General features: G+C 51.4%; 6 protein-coding genes across 6 annotated transcripts; 2 read left to right on the plus strand and 4 right to left on the minus strand.

Annotated features, from left to right (window-relative positions):
- Positions 1-879: 879 nt before the first annotated feature.
- Pmar_PMAR017073 (merozoite surface protein-3, putative) lies at positions 880-5,716 on the minus strand (the record flags this gene model as incomplete). Its single annotated transcript, XM_002767451.1, has 29 exons — positions 880-1,029; positions 1,080-1,245; positions 1,291-1,373; positions 1,422-1,517; positions 1,563-1,704; positions 1,750-1,880; positions 1,923-2,085; positions 2,131-2,238; positions 2,283-2,461; positions 2,509-2,602; positions 2,644-2,793; positions 2,837-2,942; positions 2,987-3,111; positions 3,162-3,239; positions 3,290-3,352; positions 3,402-3,496; positions 3,542-3,622; positions 3,674-3,757; positions 3,812-3,896; positions 3,945-4,094; positions 4,412-4,558; positions 4,612-4,679; positions 4,727-4,817; positions 4,864-4,964; positions 5,043-5,181; positions 5,258-5,319; positions 5,367-5,463; positions 5,508-5,560; positions 5,609-5,716. 29 exons carry the CDS (start codon positions 5,714-5,716, stop codon positions 880-882), a joined length of 3,195 nt encoding a protein of 1,064 aa, XP_002767497.1.
- Positions 5,717-8,373: 2,657 nt separating this feature from the next.
- Positions 8,374-8,571, minus strand: Pmar_PMAR017074 (hypothetical protein; the record flags this gene model as incomplete). The annotated part of the gene is made up of 1 exon (XM_002767452.1): positions 8,374-8,571. A coding segment is annotated over one exon (198 nt), but the record flags the coding sequence as incomplete, so codon positions are not given.
- A 2,448-nt stretch (positions 8,572-11,019) lies between these two features.
- Positions 11,020-11,880, minus strand: Pmar_PMAR017075 (DNA-directed RNA polymerase 2 subunit, putative; the record flags this gene model as incomplete). The annotated part of the gene is made up of 4 exons (XM_002767453.1): positions 11,020-11,060; positions 11,110-11,261; positions 11,311-11,415; positions 11,789-11,880. 4 exons carry the CDS (start codon positions 11,878-11,880, stop codon positions 11,020-11,022), a joined length of 390 nt encoding a protein of 129 aa, XP_002767499.1.
- Positions 11,881-12,674: 794 nt separating this feature from the next.
- Positions 12,675-12,975, plus strand: Pmar_PMAR017076 (hypothetical protein; the record flags this gene model as incomplete). The annotated part of the gene is made up of 2 exons (XM_002767454.1): positions 12,675-12,798; positions 12,845-12,975. 2 exons carry the CDS (start codon positions 12,675-12,677, stop codon positions 12,973-12,975), a joined length of 255 nt encoding a protein of 84 aa, XP_002767500.1.
- Positions 12,976-13,875: 900 nt separating this feature from the next.
- Positions 13,876-14,434, plus strand: Pmar_PMAR017077 (hypothetical protein; the record flags this gene model as incomplete). Its single annotated transcript, XM_002767455.1, has 3 exons — positions 13,876-14,088; positions 14,135-14,270; positions 14,313-14,434. The coding sequence occupies 3 exons, from the start codon at positions 13,876-13,878 to the stop codon at positions 14,432-14,434; spliced, it is 471 nt and encodes a 156-aa protein (XP_002767501.1).
- Positions 14,435-15,441: 1,007 nt separating this feature from the next.
- On the minus strand, positions 15,442-16,473 carry Pmar_PMAR017078 (conserved hypothetical protein). Its single transcript, XM_002767456.1, has 6 exons — positions 16,409-16,473; positions 16,109-16,264; positions 15,960-16,062; positions 15,830-15,918; positions 15,674-15,784; positions 15,442-15,627 (listed from the first exon to the last, which is right to left on the minus strand). Exons 1-6 carry the CDS (start codon positions 16,451-16,453, stop codon positions 15,457-15,459), a joined length of 675 nt encoding a protein of 224 aa, XP_002767502.1. The 5' UTR covers positions 16,454-16,473; the 3' UTR covers positions 15,442-15,456.
- Between the last annotated feature and the right edge of the window lie 1,035 nt (positions 16,474-17,508).

Genomic DNA, 17,508 nt, shown 5'->3' on the forward strand with positions numbered 1-17,508 from the left:
CAGTTTATCACAACACAGCAGTAGGAACAAGGCCTCGTTCACCTTCTCGTCCTCCTGCCTTCTGCAGAAGGTGATGACGAGCAATGTCTACTACGTATCGCTTTGTTCAGGAAGATAGTCGCCATCAAGCCTCAATAGTCGTCTCAAACATAATAGGATTGAGAGCAGGTCACATACGGGTAGATTGGAAGGCCACTGGGTACACATATCGTACATACTGACGGCTCTCCGAGATCTCCAGCTACGCTACTACTACAGCTTCGCCTCTATCATATAAGTAGCCGATCTCGATGACATCAGGTCATCGGAAGGTAGGACATCTCAAGGACATCGATGATGTCATCCTTCACCAGCTGAGTATGCTCTTCCTGCCAGACTTTGATCTCCTCCAGTCTCCTACACCCGATGTTTGTACTCTCATTGTGTAGAGCAGATGTGTTCCTATAGCTCATTCTAGTGCTGCTCGTAGCTCGATACTTGAGGTGAGGCGCTCCTGCCTATGCCCACCTAGTTGCCGAGAGGCGTGACTGATGTATGTACGACGATTCTGCTTTGGTTGACCAACTCCTCAAAGTCTCGAAATTGGGCTGTTCCACATAACTTCCCATCCTGGCAGCCATACTATCGCTATAGTAGCTCCTGCACTCTACAGGTCTAACCTGACCAGGACCTAGAGCCATGCTTAGTAGGTCGATGATGATTTCAGGGCCGTTTCAACTATGTTGAGAACATCAACACCGTCAAGGAGAGGAGGGCCTCTGGGGCTATCGCTGCTGCTGCTGCTGCTAAGGGGGTTGACCTTTCAACCATTGCGAATGGACAGAAACTGCAGTCTCGCTCATACGACATAACAACTCAACAACCTGCTCACTACGACAACTACTTAGTGTCATGGGACTCATCGTCATTAACACGGTCGAGGTCGAGTTGGACCGTCTTGATAGCCGTTGCCACAGCAGCTGCATTACGCAGTGTACGCTCTAGCTCCTCCCTGGTCTCGGCGTGCCTTTGCCTTTCTATCATCAACTCCTAACAGGGGCATACCATAACACGCGGTAAGACTTGCCATCGACGCCCACCTCCTTCAAAGCATGGCTGCTGGCAGTCCCATTATCGAATGCTGTGGCAAGCGCGGAGAGCTCCTCCCGCAATGAGCAGATCTCAGCCTCATATACAGCCGGCCCGGCCTCCAGCTGCTGCTGCTGCTCCTCTGATACGCCTCGACAGGCATCAGCCGTCTTCTCCCTAATACAAGATTCACGAATATCGCCCTCAAGATGTACTCATCACCTCTCGGCCCGTATGAGCTTCTCCTTCAACTTTGCATTCTCCAACAACAACTTCCGCAGTTCCACATCCCTCGCCTTAGCCTTCTGACGGAAGACCTCTTCCAGCGCGGAGGATGCTATGATGCCTCCTACCTTTCCCTTCATCTCCTCTCGTTGCAGCTCCAGCTCCTGCATCGCTTCCCTCGACTCAGCCGCTGCAGCTGCAATGGCGACCTCACTGCAGGTAAGCTGATCGAGTACGGTGTATGAAACGGTCGTCGTCACCAAACCCACCCTCTCCTGTAGGGCAGCCACTTCCTCCCTTAACACGCTCGCCTCGCTATCGTTTTCGACCACTCCCTTCAGCCGGCCGACCTCAGCCTGCAGCGCTTCCGCCACGGACGATGCCTCAGCCTCCCGCGTCACCAATAGCATTCTGAAGATATGCGCTCTGCATGGAGCCAGCTCGCCAACGACTAACTTTAATTTCTGCATCTCGCCTTTATGACGAGCCTCTAGCTCCTGCAGTCGGCCCTCCATGAGGCCCCTCTCCTCCTCTATCCCCCATTGCATAGCTCTCATATCCTCTGCCATCCTTTCCCCCTCTTCACACTACAACACAATAAGAGCTACCGCCACCCCATGTACACATACCACGCCAGCCAGAACAATGACCATCCCCTGTTCAGCATCCGACCGTCTCATTGACGTCCTCTCTAGAGCCAGCTGCAAGGAGTCTATAAGTCCTTCAGAACGCCTTTGCTGCTCCTCGCTTAGTTCCATGGCCATCTTGTGCCTCTCTCGGAGTTCACATATCCTACCATCATCACCATCCATCCTCCGACGCTCTCGATGCAGCTACATCTCATTGTAGCTATCGCCCTGGCGCTTCCACTCCTCCTCCCTCGCTTCCCAAGAGGCCACTACAGTTGCTTTCTCCTCAGCCGCATCCTTCTCGTGCTTATCAAAGCTGAAGGGAAACCCTCCTCAAAGCACTACTATGCAAATAGTAACTCCTTCGAGAGGGTATCGAATTGTTCCAACAGTTCCCTATATGCCTTTTCCTTCACCAGCAAGACGTCCGCTGTCGTTCTCTTGATATCGTCAACGATGCACTCTTTAATGCACAGCTGCTCCCTCATCGTAGCTATCACCCCATTTAAGCGTTCTATCTCTGCATTCAGAGGCTCCGCCTGGTAGATCCAGGGCATGAGCCCTTCCGAGAGCAGCAACAACGTACCGTCCTCTTCAGCTCGTCTACCTCCAAGGCCAACACGTGTGCCCTCTGTGCCGTCGCGGCCTCCTTATCGTAGCGACCCTTCAAGCCTTTATACCTAATAGCCATGGGCAAGACCGGGAAGGCGAGACCATTTACTCAGCTAGCAGCTGTTGATGCCGCTCCTCTGCATGCTCCAGCTTGCTATCACCATCTCTCTGGACCCTAGTAATCCGCCTCTCCAGAGCCCGACGCTGCTCCTCAATAGCCGTCCCCATGCCGTCCACCTCAGCATACACCTTCCTCAGCCTGGACAACAGGATAAGTTTATCCTCACCCTCGAACCAGCTACTTATTTTCTAGCTCCTTGCGAGAAGCCTCGGCACCCTCACACTTAGTCGTCCACGCCTCTATCTCCGTGTGTAGCCTTGCCTCTTCCTCAACCCATGCAGACCGCTCTGAGTAGCAGTAGGATGATCCAGCGAGATGATGCTGCTGCTACCCCTATCGTGATCTGCCAGCAGCCGCTCGACATGGACCCTCCAACACTCCCACTCCTCAGCCGCCTGCATCCTGGACGATTCAACTCGGCTCTGTAGCTCCTTGTTATCACTCTCATACCCCGCGCTGCAGAGCAGGGGGACGATCACTCCCAATAACAAGTGATACCAGCTCACGCCTTCTGCCTCCAGTTACGGTCTCGACGATCCATCTCTCTTTGAACCAGAGCTACCTTCCGAGCCTCCACCGCAGCCCTTGAGAGCAATGCCCAACAATAACAACAACATCAGCAGGGGAGGCGCACCTCTCCTGCTCAGTTCGGACCGCTGAATCCATTGCTGCTAGCTGTCCGAGGACTCGGTCGAATCTGCAGCCTCTCGTGGCTTCCTCATAATTGGATGGTAGCAGCCTACTACCCCTTCTCCTTCTCTCTGACCTTGTCGATCCACTCGTCCTCCAAAGCAAGGTGAGATGCTCTTTGCTCATCTGATGTTCTTCGGAGTGCCCCAACCTGTTGTCATTCCGTCACGCGCCACGAAATTACAGCGTACGATACCTCCTCCACCAACACCTGCATCTCCCTCTCCTTCTCAGCTACCAACGCCCTCTGCTCTTCAATAGCGGCCTCATAGCGACACTAAATGCCAGTAGAGTCTTCCTCTACCACAAGTCGCCCTCGAACACTCACTGCTTGCAATTTCAACTTCACTTGTCCTTCCAATTGCACCCTTCCAATACGCCCCTCCTCCGTGGTCCTCCCATCCCCGCGTATCTGAGGTATACCCCATCGAGGCTACTCTACGAGGGCGACGCTCCCCTATAGCACATCCTCCTCATCCACGTAAGCCGTCGATAATAAAAGCTCCTTGAATGACAGCTGACTGCTAAGATCCTCTACCAGAGCCTCCAACCTGCCCAACACCACCATCAGTGATGCTGTCAATACAGCAGCAGAGCACCTCTCTATCTCAGCACCCTTAGCCTGTATCACTGCCTCCTTCTCTTCAATACTCTCAACCACCTTGGCCCCAGCATCGCGCTCCACAGCCCTAGGTATAACAACAGTCCTGTCCTCCGGCACCACCAAAGAGACTATATTATAGGCATAACTAGAAATGGGCAAATGTTGATGTATAAACTGTGCCGGACCGTCCCTATCCTGTCTCTGTTGTGTCTGCGGCGTGCAGCAGCTCGCAGTATCTTCAAGCTGTGCCGCTAGTTGGTTCGTGAGTATTTCATAGAATTATTAGAGCTTCTATACTGGTTACCTCGATTCTAGTTGGGTGAGTGTTAACTTAATCTACTGGGTTTGGCATAAAACCACCTAATTATATCAACGACATCTAACGACCATAGTCTTTATATTATTAGTTCATATCTATATATCCACCATATGTGATGATACTAACACTATATATGAGGCTACCCGATCCTTAGTTCCATCTCGAGCATCCTCACACCATGCCTCCTCTCCAACTCCTTCCTTTCTTTCTGATACTCCTCATGCACAGCGTGCAGTTCCAATCGATACCGCTCCGACTCTGCTGCTGAATCTTGCGCCAACTCCTCATAACTACTCGAAAGATACGCTGCGCACAGGGAAGAATTCTCTCTGTGTAAGGCTACCCGATCTCCTTCAACCTCAGCCACTCCTTACACTCAGCCAGCTCCTTCCCAAGCCCCTCCACCAAGGACTGCCAACAACATGCCTCCCTGTGGCCCTCTAGGGCCCTCAACACACTTCTAGTTCTGCATTGGGACCTCTCAGCCGCTCTCCCTCCGAATGCAATGCTGATACTCTCTCAGCGAGCTCCTTCCCAAGCCGACCCATCCTACAGACGTACATGCCGCGGAATACTTACTCTGCAGAGGCGTTACTCAGCTTTCATATGTCTCCTCTGCTCCTCGGCCGACCTGATAGCCTCCTCTGCCTTGGCCGCGGCCACTCTCTCCCGATATTGCTCTATGCTTGCCCACATCTGCCACCACAACACCCCATCAGCAACTCTACCGATGAGGGAGGGCTGCCCCTCCCTCCCCCCCTTCACGAGTGATACCTCGCTGATCGTCTTCTCCTTGTCCCCTATACATTTCATCAGCCTGGCCTCCTCCACACGAGCCGCCTCGCCTTCCACACGACCACGATCTCTCTCGGCCGTCAACTCCTGCTGACTGCGTTCCTCCAGAGACTCGTATCTACCTCATCCATCGCTGAGCTCAGCCATTGGTCATCGACTATGGTAGAGGAGTCCCTCATGAAAGCCTCATCTACCGTTCCTCTGCCAACTTAGCCTCCTTCCTCCGCATCTCATGAGCAACAGCCAGCTCCTTCTCCTATCATATCACCCTTCGGCGACTGCCAAGAACTCCTCCAACCTCACTTTCGCTTTCAATGCTTCCCAAGCAGCTTCACGTTCCCGCTGAGCCAACTCGAGCTGTTTCCTCTGACTCTGGCTCTCCTCCACCATGAGAGAAAGCCTATATGACCGTCCATGATCGACTCCAACCTGTAAGGTCCCTACCTAGCATTCGCACTCTCCAGCTCGGTACGTAGCTCTCGCTGTACACTCCATGCCTGATGAAAAGCTAATAAGCGCTACTGAGCAGACCAGCGGTGCCCGACTTCGGACAGCTTCTTCTCTGCCTCCCCTCGCACTGCATCGACCTCGACCACATGAGCCCGACGCTCATCCTTGAAAGTGGTCTCTATCTGGCCTATGCTGGAGATCATCGCCTATAAGAGGGGTACAGTAGTAGCAGTGATGATGATCATAGTACATGGCATTGTTCATCCGATAGGGCCTTGGCAGTGCCCTCAATGGGTGGAAGGTGTGTAGATTGCCCACACTGGGATGGACCCTCCTCCCCTCCTCTATTGCTGGGAGGGCTCTTCGAGGAGGGAGTGTCGGCAGCGAAGAGCATTCATGAATTACACTGTAGTTGGTAGTAGTAGGAGAGGCGTATGGGGACACTACGCGTGTATCGGGTCGGAAATGCGCGTCCATGCTACATGTCAGCTTCGTTCAGTAGAGGAACATTGTAAGCACTACTAAGCAGAGGGTGGTGAAGGAGGAGGGCGTTGGTCGGCCGCCCGACTGTGATGCTTCACTTCGGGATGGACGTACCTGAGATGAGAGCCCTCTAGAGCGGCGCCCTTTGGGAGCGACCGTGCATCTCAGCATCGAATGGTGTGTGTTGGCTGAGGGTCTCCTCCAAGGCAGCGCATGTATGGTCAATACGGATAGCAGCAGCGATGGACATCTCCTGGTGTGGACTGTGATGCTGTGAGATCAGTACTTGACCATACGCGTAACTGTAAGGGCAGGTATCCTTCTATATAGCAGTAGCAGCAGTGTCCGGTCCCACGTCCCTATAGCCAGTGGGACGAGGAGAAGGGCCAGCTTTGGTGACCCCTGGGCCACGAACACTGCTGCCAACGCCACATGGGAGGAGCACACCGATAATATACTGCATTGGAAAAGACGAAGCCAAATGTTGCCTCCAGTCTCATATTTATGGGCGTGCATGTATCTGCCTTTTTCGATGCTAATAAGAACCCTACATAGGGAGGAGGGAGCTGACGTGAATTGGTATGTGTAGATAACTAGAGCTGTGCCGAAGTAGATGATGCCGGGTATGAGGACCAGTGGCGATATGACCTACACCAAGGATGAGGCATGGGAGGGAGAGGGGTTGGACATTCACCATGTAGCTGGCACAGATGAGGAATGCAAAGCACATGTCTACAAGCTCGATGGCGTAGGGCACCTAAATTTCATGGCGCGTGACGCTGCCTTAGCGGCCTCACATGGGAGAGAGGTGGATCCTCTTCAGGATACCGATATTTACGCCAGAGCATAACAATGAGATCCCCTCCACGAAGGAGCGTCCAACCCAGACCAAAGCCAATCTGAAGTACTCTGCACGCATGCACACAGGAGTAAAGAATGGGACCTTGGCGACCAGCATTGTGACCAAGTAGATGCCAACACTAGCAATGTCCTGTCCCATTGATCGGAGAGCATCTACAGGGCATGCAGAAGTACACTAGGCGAAAATAATGATACCCGCATCTAGTGTGGGGGAAAATATGCACATGATCAACTACATGTGTTGATGACAATATCAACCCTCTGAAGAAATTTCGGGTAATTCTTTTTGGTTTCTGTATACGTCTACCCGTAGTCGTACATAATTAGTGAGGAAAGCCGAGGAGAGCAAACATATATCCCCACATCACTTTCTAACGTGGTGCCCGCCATATTAACGATGCCCGGGAAGGACAGCCATACCTCTCCGACGACTATGACGTACCTATTGAGTCGTCCACAGGGGGGAAGGCGACGGTGCGCTTACACTGTGAGGAGCTGGAAGACAAATATGCGGCGTAAGACTGAGACCGTGACGCCCGAGCGGGTCTTCTGTCTCTCGTAGTTGACGCAGACCCATCTGTTGGAGGATACTACTGCGGCGGGTAGGGCGCACGATGGGTTCACCGGAAAATCCGCGGTAATGCGACTACGAGAAGTAGCTGGAGAATGGTAGGAACATATAGAGCTGCAAGTTTGGTCCAAAGCTCGATGCCGCCCTCCTCTTCGGGACTGCACGCCCAGGGTAAGGCTAGACCTACATGAGGTCCTCTGATGTCAATATTGTGGTGGTCGGCTTACTCTGTATGGCGACCAAGGGAAGGGCATAGCCCAGCGCCCATATCCAGTAGAGTGTCCTCGTTATGCGTTGTCTGCATGGAAGAACAGCATGCGTGCGCATAGATGGGGATACCTTTTGATGGCTTTATGAGTAGGGAAGGTTATGTTGGGCCATATGATGTCAGTGGGGCTCGGGGCCCTACTCACACACCACTCGTCAGCGGTATCCGACAGTCTTAGCTGGAGGGCCTATCACGATGAAGCAGAGGAGAGGTATGGCTACTTTGGAGCGCACGACGCCATACTGTAGCTCTCGGAATGCCTCTTACCATTTGCGTGAGCCGCATCGTCTTGAAGGTAACAAATGCAGTGCAGTCCTTGGTAGTAGGAATGGCCGATTTCACAGGCGACTGGTTGCCATCTCGCGTTAAGGAACAGCTAGGTCGATGACCCAGGGTGGGGAGAGTCCTCTTGGGGGGCTCAGAAAACGATAAAGGGGATAGTCTGAGACTGGGAAGGGCCGGAGGATAGTGATACTCCCATACGATGACTAAGGCACCTCGGAAGAGCACGGCGATTGGCAACTTGGATTTTCGGTGACAATGCACAAGGCTGAGCCATGGCGGCATCGCTCCCCTCATTATTGCCATCACGTTGAAGCCACAAGATTGTACCTCTATGAAGCACCGTCTGAGTCACAAACAGCCAAGACTGGATAAGCGACAACTGGGGGAGGTACCTCGTCACACAGACTCCGATCAGAGGCGTCCACTTCCTCCTCCTCCCCCTCCTCCTCTTCGCTGTCAGCAGTAGAGTTGTTGTTGGCCACGTCAGGGAAGGAGGACGGCATGATCATAGTTCGAGGTGTTCTCTGTGGGGACTCGAGACTAGCCGAATTGCCATGCCATAGGGCCCTTCTGAGGCTGCATATCTTCATCTACCCCAAGACAATATCATCCTTTCTCAACAACGATCGTCTCACATCTAAATCGTCTACATGCCTCTTCAGGGTCTTCCTTGCCGAGTTGGGTAAGAGGACTCGTGGGCCAGACTGGCACTTACTCAGCACACTACGAAGTCTAGTCTTGCTCCGGAGGCCCGACACGTCGTGACAGAAGGCGCATGCCTGGACCTGGTCCGGACTAGGGCGCTCAGGGCCAGCCTCCAACCTACAGCGTCCTCGCCGAGGATCTCAGAGAAGAACTGCCGGACCGCACGTCTCGACCTGTACCGGGGAGGTATGCGCTCTACCATTATAGTGCCTGCCAGAAGGATCAGGCGGGGGCCCTTGGCCCGTGGTGGGTTCACGTCTCTGTTGCCAATCCTTGCCGGGCATGGACGCGACCCAGCCTGAGCGGACATGGGCGAACAGACGATACTCTCTTGAGAGGAGGAAGAGGAACAACCTGGGGACGGCGAGTATGAGGTTGACCAGGCTTCGAGGGTACGCAGAAAGGATGTAGGCTGCCGCCACTGGCGACCAAAACCACTGAGAGCTTCGGTCCAGGTTACTGAACGATAGCAGATTCACACCATATACGAGGGAATCATTATCACCAGACCAATACCTGCATGATAGCGACGACCACACTGTGATCGAGTTGATAGACTCACATAGGGATAAGGGTGGCGAAGGAAAGAACAGCTGCCCAGCAACAGAACATGAAGCACGTCTGGCAATAACGTAGGACCATGAATCTGATGCCCTTTACTGATGAGCCAAGACAGAGAGTATCGACTCACGCGTCGGGTCCTATCCAAGGGAGGAGGTCGTATTTACGAAGAGTAAACCAGGTATGTAGTATCTACAGATGTCGCATGCAAGGAGACAGTTGGAATACGCGTCATCCTATACAGTTGGGAAAGGCCATATTTTCGGAGGTTGCTCGCTTTGAGGTAACGAACTGTAGCGCTGGATCTCCTTAGGATGCCAGAGTTGCTGACAGTACCTATCGGTTGGTGTGGGGAGGCGACAGGATGGGTAGACAGTACAGCTGCCTGCAGAACTTATTCATTTTGAGTATCTCATAGGCAAGCCATTGAGTCCACATAGCGATGCCACAGATAAGGCAGGTGAAGGCTACCTAATGCGACCCTATACGTATCGCATTGATGGCAAGCAGGGACCTCAGAGCCGTCAATGTGCCTGTATAGGCGATTCATGCTGGTGTCATCGCTGGAGCCATCATCCACGCACATCCTCAGCTTATCACCAAGACCATCTAGTCGTCGTATTAGTCGGCTCATGCTACTACTACTAAATCCTCTGGGATACCTCTCAATGTATGTGGAAAACCCGACGCTGCCGAGCTTTTAATAGAGTCCGACTGCATGAGTGCACTGTTACACCAAAGTATGCTATCTTTACGATCGTTACACAACTGATATCGATGGTGACACTACCCAGTTAGTAGTACTTAGCTTATCAGTACCAGAGCCCAGGTCCGTATACTAAAAGGGATTATAGGGCCTCGAGTCGGAAGTCGGGCGTGATTATCTAGATCAACCTCCTACGGTGTTTTCTACAGTGGGGAGAATCCATAAGATGAATTCTCCGTCTTCACTCGATTACCCTCTAAGTGGACATTTCCAGAATGCGGCAGCGCTGATGGGGTCTAGACTTGCGTTAGCCGAGAGATGCCCTCAACACATATCATCAAGGAGAGGCTCACACTCGCTGCCTTAGGACCCACCGACAGGTACTCCCTAGAACATCATTCCAATCCTCCATCACCACTACTGAGTGCGATGAGCTCCAATCTGGATCATGATCTGCATTCACATAAGTCTGTATAGCTCCAAGGAATGCCTTCATGGTAAGACAGGCACAGCCACTGAGCGTCGCAGTACCCTCGTCCACCCGATGAAGCTGGCGTCCCAAAGCGTTGCCGAAGTTTAATACAGCGACAACCAACTGCCAGTGATGAGATTTCCCACCTTTTTGGCGGTGCCAGTGACTACCTGACCACCCAATGGCTGTACCGGACAAGAAGGCTTCCGGTGCATCCTGTTTTGGGTATTCAAAGTATTCTGCCGTGTTGGGGTTAAACTTGCGTATGCCCCCCCCCCCATTCGCCTTGGATAATTCGGCCTATGAGATTCTGAATTCCATCCAGCATAGACCTACAGTTCAGCCAATCTAATGCTGATCCTGCCTGTGAGGTGCTCCTTCTCTATCACGGAAAGCAGAGCATAGTGTCGACTCTGAGGCCAAGGGACTATTCCAAAAACATTTACGAATGTTCTCCTGTTCCCATTTCAACGTCTACAATCCCCTGTACGTAGACATAAGGGCTCCATTGACTACTATGAACAAAGCTGGGCAGAGGAGACGTGTCGGCAAGTGTATCGGTGGTGGTGACAGATGAGGGGGGAGGGGTGACACTCACTCCTTGCCTTCGATCCGCCAAGCTGTGCATGCTGTGCCTAAGCTCAATGTAGAGAGTCACCGTCTGACACACCGGGGCCGTATTACAAACGAAGATGAGAGCCATGGCGTTGGTCTGTTGACTCTCGGGAAGCTGCCAGAATACCGCCTCGTGATTGGGACAGTTATTGCAGGTGTACTCGGTAGTCCGGGATAAAGTGGGGTCGTGAATGACATCGCTTCGTATCATCAAGGCTTCCCTGGAGGTAAGGAGGTACGAGGAAGAGGGCGAGGAGTGGTATGTATTACTTGTGGTGATAGGACACGTCATTTCTGAAGACGACCAAGTCGTCGGCGTTGATGTTCTCGAGCTCATCGTCCTTGGAAACAACTCGCTGAACGTAGGGACAGGTCCTGGAGAGAGGAGTTGGATCAATGTCGTGTCACCACCCTTGTGGCTGCAGTGTTGGAATATATAGTCGCTTTCCTCAGCTGATCTCAGGAGTTTCCTCACTAACTATAAACGCTACCACATGAATACGGGTAGAAATGTACAGAAACCTACGAGGAGTTCATCGAGTCTCCTCAGAACTCTCATGTTCGCAACAACACATGTAGTTGAACATGTGTACATTTTCCCACGCTTTTTATACGGGATGACCGAGCACAGTGGAGCAAGAGCGTGAGAGGCTAGTGATAGTTTATGGACAATAAGTTGAGCATGGTGTGGTATTAAAATATCGAGTATAAGCCCAGACCAGTACTGTCTAAAGCCCATCCCTCGTACCTGCAGGCATACTCCAATGCCACTTCCCCCTTGTTTTCTCGTGGGTAGAGAAGGTTGTTGCACTCTGGACAGAACTTTAATTGTGCCGACATACTAGACGGTAACTAAAGGGAATCGGAGGTTACGACGACTCGTTCGAGGAGGTCATCCAGCGAGGCAGATCAACCTTACCTAGGGTCGAGGTTCGGCATGAAAACAATCCCAAGACCGACGCAACTCAATCACACGAAAATGACAAACAAGTATCGCTTCGCTCCGCTGTTGGACGGAATTTGAAGTTCGTAGTTCCACGATTTGAAGCTCTTTCGGGTATGCCAAGCAAGGTCAGGGGGTTATTTCGTGAGGGCCTAACATCAGTAGCGTCGGGAAATTGCCCGCTTACTACAAGTGTATTGGAGTGGCCACGCTTACGGCAGCGGAAATGAGTTCCCTGGGGACGTGGAGGAGACTAGGGAGAATATCTGGACGAATTCACAGCAGGCTTGGCCACCGATGAGCAGTATATGGGTCGCTAGTCGATCGGAAATGATGGCGAATAGACGCTAATACTTGTTGGGCCTGAGGTTGTCGTAGTAGCACTGGTAGTACTAGTAGTAGTAATAGTAGTAAGAGTAATAGTATTACTGATGCATCCTGAGGTAGTCCTATGCCCTGTCCGAGAGCCTTCGATGGAATAGTACTACCTATGCTCCCTCCGTACGGCCAGGATCCCTTCAGAAGCCTCTGGAGGCTGCGAAGGTATTGTCGATGGATGGACGACCACCACCACCATGAATCCTAATGTCAGCCAGGTGCCATCTTTTCCCCAACCACCAACTCGTTATGTGTGTTTTACGGTTCAACTTATGATGCCTCGCGTCTCTGTCGCAGCCTTTTGTTATTTTATATGATTGATATCTGCCCACTGTTACTGCTATTGGTCATCCTGCCCACTCCAGTTGATGCTGATGAGGGAGCAGGGTGCCTGATCAACTGGAAGATCCCTGAGTTCATCACTCGTGACGAGCTAGGTAGTGTCCGCTGATCATAACCCTCTTAAGGAGCTCTATTGGTCAGGCAACGTCCTCAGTGTTGAGACAGATGTAGACGCGTGCATTGTGCTATCCGGTGTGACCTTCCTCAACATCTTCGCTTTCTATGCCCTATTCTGGTTCATAATACGCACGTTTGTGCTCTCGACTCAGTAGCGCTTCCCGATACACTTTGTTCCCATGTACAGCTGTGTTCCAAGACACTGTTGGTTGAGTTTACCCAGTCGTATACCATCTAATGGTGCATATCATTCTGAGATTATTGACGCCCTTGGTAGGGGGGAATCGTCCGAATTGGACGGAAGTTCGTGCGGTCACTAAGTTCATGTGACCAGAAAACATTTGACATTCTCTCTCTCGAATGTGAGAAGCGAGAGATGCTCACCAAAACTCATACCACTCGAAAGCCCTACAGATTTCTGATGTGACGACCTGGGCGTCACCCACAGGGTGACTGACCTTTTTGGCGGCGTAGTGTTGGGGGTCGAGCTCTCGCCTATGAACGCTGGAAATGGTTAGTTCCAGTGAAGTGGCCCTAGTTGATGTAGACTGGGCCTCTCGGAGGAATTGGTTACTTCTCCTTCATCAGGTCACTGTCCACTGTATTGCCCTGGGCTACCGTCAACCCGCGACTAGGAGTTCGCCGCCTTTTCTGCGACACTGTTCTATGGGTCCTCCCAGTTCATGACCCTTATCGTGTTGTGGCTCCGGGGAGAGCTGCTTATTTTCCTAACGAGATTTCATGCCCCTCGCCGCTGCATGCAAGCCTGTAGATGTTGTGTTGAAGTGACTGTGAATGCTGAAATCGAGAGTGAGCCCTTTCCTAGCGACCTCGATCTGACCCGAGCTCATGTGGCGTTCTCCCTCTCGGTCAGATCGAGCGCTTCTTGATACCTCCGACAGGAATGATGAGCTACCAGTCCGATGGGTTCCGCGAAGGGTCGCCTTATCATCATTCATATCACTCGAATATCTTGTGTGTCGACCTCGCCTTCCATCGATATCGTAGACCGGCCTTTCCCCCTCCATCGAAGTAACTTATTAATCTCCTGCAGCATGTCAGCGGACATTGTGGTTGTCATCATCCTATTCTTGACCGCCTTGGGGGTCCTCCACCTCCTCCACAAGGCGGCAATGTGGTCATTCCGTAATACACTAGACCGACTCGATAAACGCCTTACGAGGGTTCAGCAAGACTCCAAGGCCAGCTCAGTAGGCATCGAGAGGCAGCAGGAGAAGATGATAATTAATATGAATGAGAAAATTGAGGTCAGCTGCTGATTTCATTCTTTTGGTCCCTGTTATAGCGTTGCAGGCGCTAAGTAGCCGGTTGGAGGTCCTCGAGAGAGAACAGAAGGTGGTCCTGCAGGCCCTTACCAATGTTCAACAAGATCATAAGACCTTCCAGCACGACCGGGCTAAGATCATGATAGAGTTTGTGGACCAACGGAGTAGGATTTGCTCGAGGAGTGGTATGACATTGTAGTCTGCAGGAATAATGCAGCAACATATGGCCAGATTGAAGGAAGCCCGACTCAAGCGTAAGGATAACCCTGGGAAGACCAAGTCGGGAAAAGGAGGCGGTGGAAAGGGAAAGGAAGATGCCTGTCGGTGAGGTGTTGGTCCTCCTCATCGAGATCAAAGGAGATTTCCTGTAGGTGTCTCCAAATGGCCAGCCTCGGGCAACTATGTCCGTACTGTAAGAGTCTCGAAACTGAGGGCTCGAAGCCTAATAATGAACAAACTCCCACTAGAGGGTCTGAGGGGCCTCCAAAGAGGCTGCCTCCTACTCCAGCTTCTTCTCCTTCGCCTTGTAAACCTCAATGTGGCCACCTATCACAGTGCGTCAAGCATGAATGAATGTTTCTGTTCTAATCTTGTTGTTGTTGGTGTTGATATTCTAACTTCGACGGTCTTAGTTTCTTTGTCCAACTCGGAAGCTCTTCCTGGACGGGGATTCCTCCTCTTATTACTTTTGTTGCAGCAAGCGGCAGTGAATGCCATCATAGTGGTCATCTGAAACATGTGACAGAATGGTATGGGCATCATAACGAGTGTCTAGTGGCCGGATGTGACCGTTGTTGTAACTCACTAGATGCACACGATTTTGATGTATAGTTCTTGTGTACTGCTGAATACAGCGAACACTGTGTAGTGTCGAGTTGGTCAGTGAACGTATCGTAAGCCAAGAAGCACATTCTATTTTGCCTTCAAACATGGCACAGGAACTGCTCTGAACTCTCTTTACTCATCATGATTCCTCACAGACGTTCGCCTTCACGGGGAAGCTACTTGCAGCCTGAAGGCTGTGCATCTCCACTCACCATGAAAACGCCTAGGCGCGAGAGTTTTAGGGCAATCAGAGAATTTCAGTATTATACAGCTGAGCAGAACCACGCCATTGAGGGGATGCTTCGCCATGAACTCCTCCTGGGTCAAATAGAGTAACCCTTTGATGTACATTAGGGCGCTATGGGTCAAGCTGCAGGCCGGTCGATGGTGTTTAATAGTACGAAGCTACCTCGGAATGAAGAATCGATTATGATCGACTGTGTTGAAGGTTCATTGACTGGTGTGCCCAGTTGCGAATACTGGTCAGAACACAACCACACCTCCCGCGGAAATGCACAGGGTAACTCAATTATGTGACGTTGCTTCACGTTGAGGCCTCATTCTCTTGTATAGTATCTCGTATGCTGGATTCGGCTGACCACAAAGCTCAGGACTAGAAGGATGCAGTGTGTACTCCAACTTAGTCTTGTAAAATGCTAGACCTTGTGGACGGTTCTTCAGGCAGGTGAGCATGACCTGATAAATGCACCCTGCACCGCTCTGCGTGTCCATGTCTACTTACAATGTCCATGCCTAGCTGCAAGGCGATTGCTTCTACCAGCTGCATAAGTTCACCCCCAATCCCCTGTCGTTGATAAGGAGACGCTACTTGAATCTCATAAACGTACAATACCTGAAGACCCCCGATGAGCACAAAAATATCGGCAGCGCCCATCACGGATTGCTGGTCGTCATCATCTGCCCGTTCAAAGCGGAAGTGTACGAATGCAACGAGGTCATCAGCGGTTCTTGCCGAACCAGATTTGCCTAGTAGGAAACTTCATTGAGCTTCACGCGGGTGCCCATACCTTCCCTCCATCTCAAGAGGAAGCGCGAGTGCTTATGAGACATCTCTTCACGTTTGACATGGTCGTCCCAGTTAGCCCAGCCAAGTGCTGCATCATACGAGGTCTGTAATACAATACCGAAATCCCCAGATGTGAAGACTGCTGCCCACTTTCATATTCTCCCTCGTGATGTCAATGACTCTGTCCAGAAGCCCTTTGGACAGCTTAGTCCCCCTGTGGAAGGTGGTATTTGCTCCGAGAAGGACGGGCAGCTCCTTCAACTCCCGAGCGGCGGTAAGGATGTCCCCTGCCGATAAGACTACAGCCTGAAAAAACCCCTCTCGTGGCGATCCTCTGTTGCAAACAAAAGCCTCTCGATTTCGTCGGTAACTTAATCGCCAACCAGAGAAGAAAGAAATCTCTATTCTCCCATCGGGAGGTGGGCACGTAAACTGGATGGAATTGCTTACATCTCTAGAGGTGGGAGCTTTGCTGCTCTTCTTTCCGCGACCCATAGGTGGACAATAGAGCTTGACGGATCAACACTAGCCCTCCCTCTCAAATTGAGAGTCTCAATCATTATACCGAACCCGACAAATAACAACTCGAGAGGAAACTTGATAACACTTGTAGCTACGACATCAAACTCGGTGGCAACACGCGAAGAGAAGTCCAACTTCACAAGGTTGCACTCGTCAACTGAATCGGACCACAGGAGACGTGATGGTCATAGCCTTGCGTCTAATATATCAGATATACACTGGGATGGACCACCCACTGCAGTTTACACCTACACCATTTTCTGGTCGAACGAAAACAGTTGTAATTCAGTTTAACCTGCATATACTCTACACAGCAAGTCCCGAGTGCCTGCAACTCACCGAAACTCACGTGGAGCACAAAATAGTGAACCCATCGCGAGGATGGCAAAGTGTACAGCGAACGATATTCAGCAATCTGCAGTCAATAACTACATCGCGCTAGCCCTTTAGTTTTACACTAGTAGTTCTCCAATCTGCTGAAAAGAGTGGTTTAATATCAACGACACAAGTTTTTCGAACTTTAATGAGTATTTCAGGTGGATGCTAATCTTCTCCAAAACCGAGTCGATTACCCGTGCCCTTATAGATTGATTGAGTGGTGTTTTCATTTGGCCAGGAAATGGTCTAGAGAGAGCAACAGTAATATAGAGAAGTGACGTATCAGTTGACTTTGATACCACCGAACCGGAGAGATATCCTTCGAATTGACCCGCGGGAGTCTCATGAAGTACGCTCGAGACCTATCGAGTAGACAGGAAGGCAACACCTCGTCGCTGGTGAGTGTCTATCACCCCCCCGGTGACCTCGACGCCGCGTGGTTTTCCACTTCACATACAGTACGGAGCGGTATACCGTACTGGTCGGTACCCACCGACGTAATTCGGTACAGTACGGTATTCACGCAGAGGTAACTTTTTCTACAGAACGGCTCTCACACGTAAAGTTTCCTCTGCAAACGTATTTTCGATCTCTAGATGGCATGTACTGTATCAAACGACCTAAGCCGATCCTACGGTTCCGCGTATAGC

The sequence above is a fragment of the Perkinsus marinus genome, assembly GCF_000006405.1.
Source record: "Perkinsus marinus ATCC 50983 genomic scaffold scf_1104296970664, whole genome shotgun sequence".
NCBI lineage: Eukaryota > Perkinsozoa > Perkinsida > Perkinsidae > Perkinsus > Perkinsus marinus.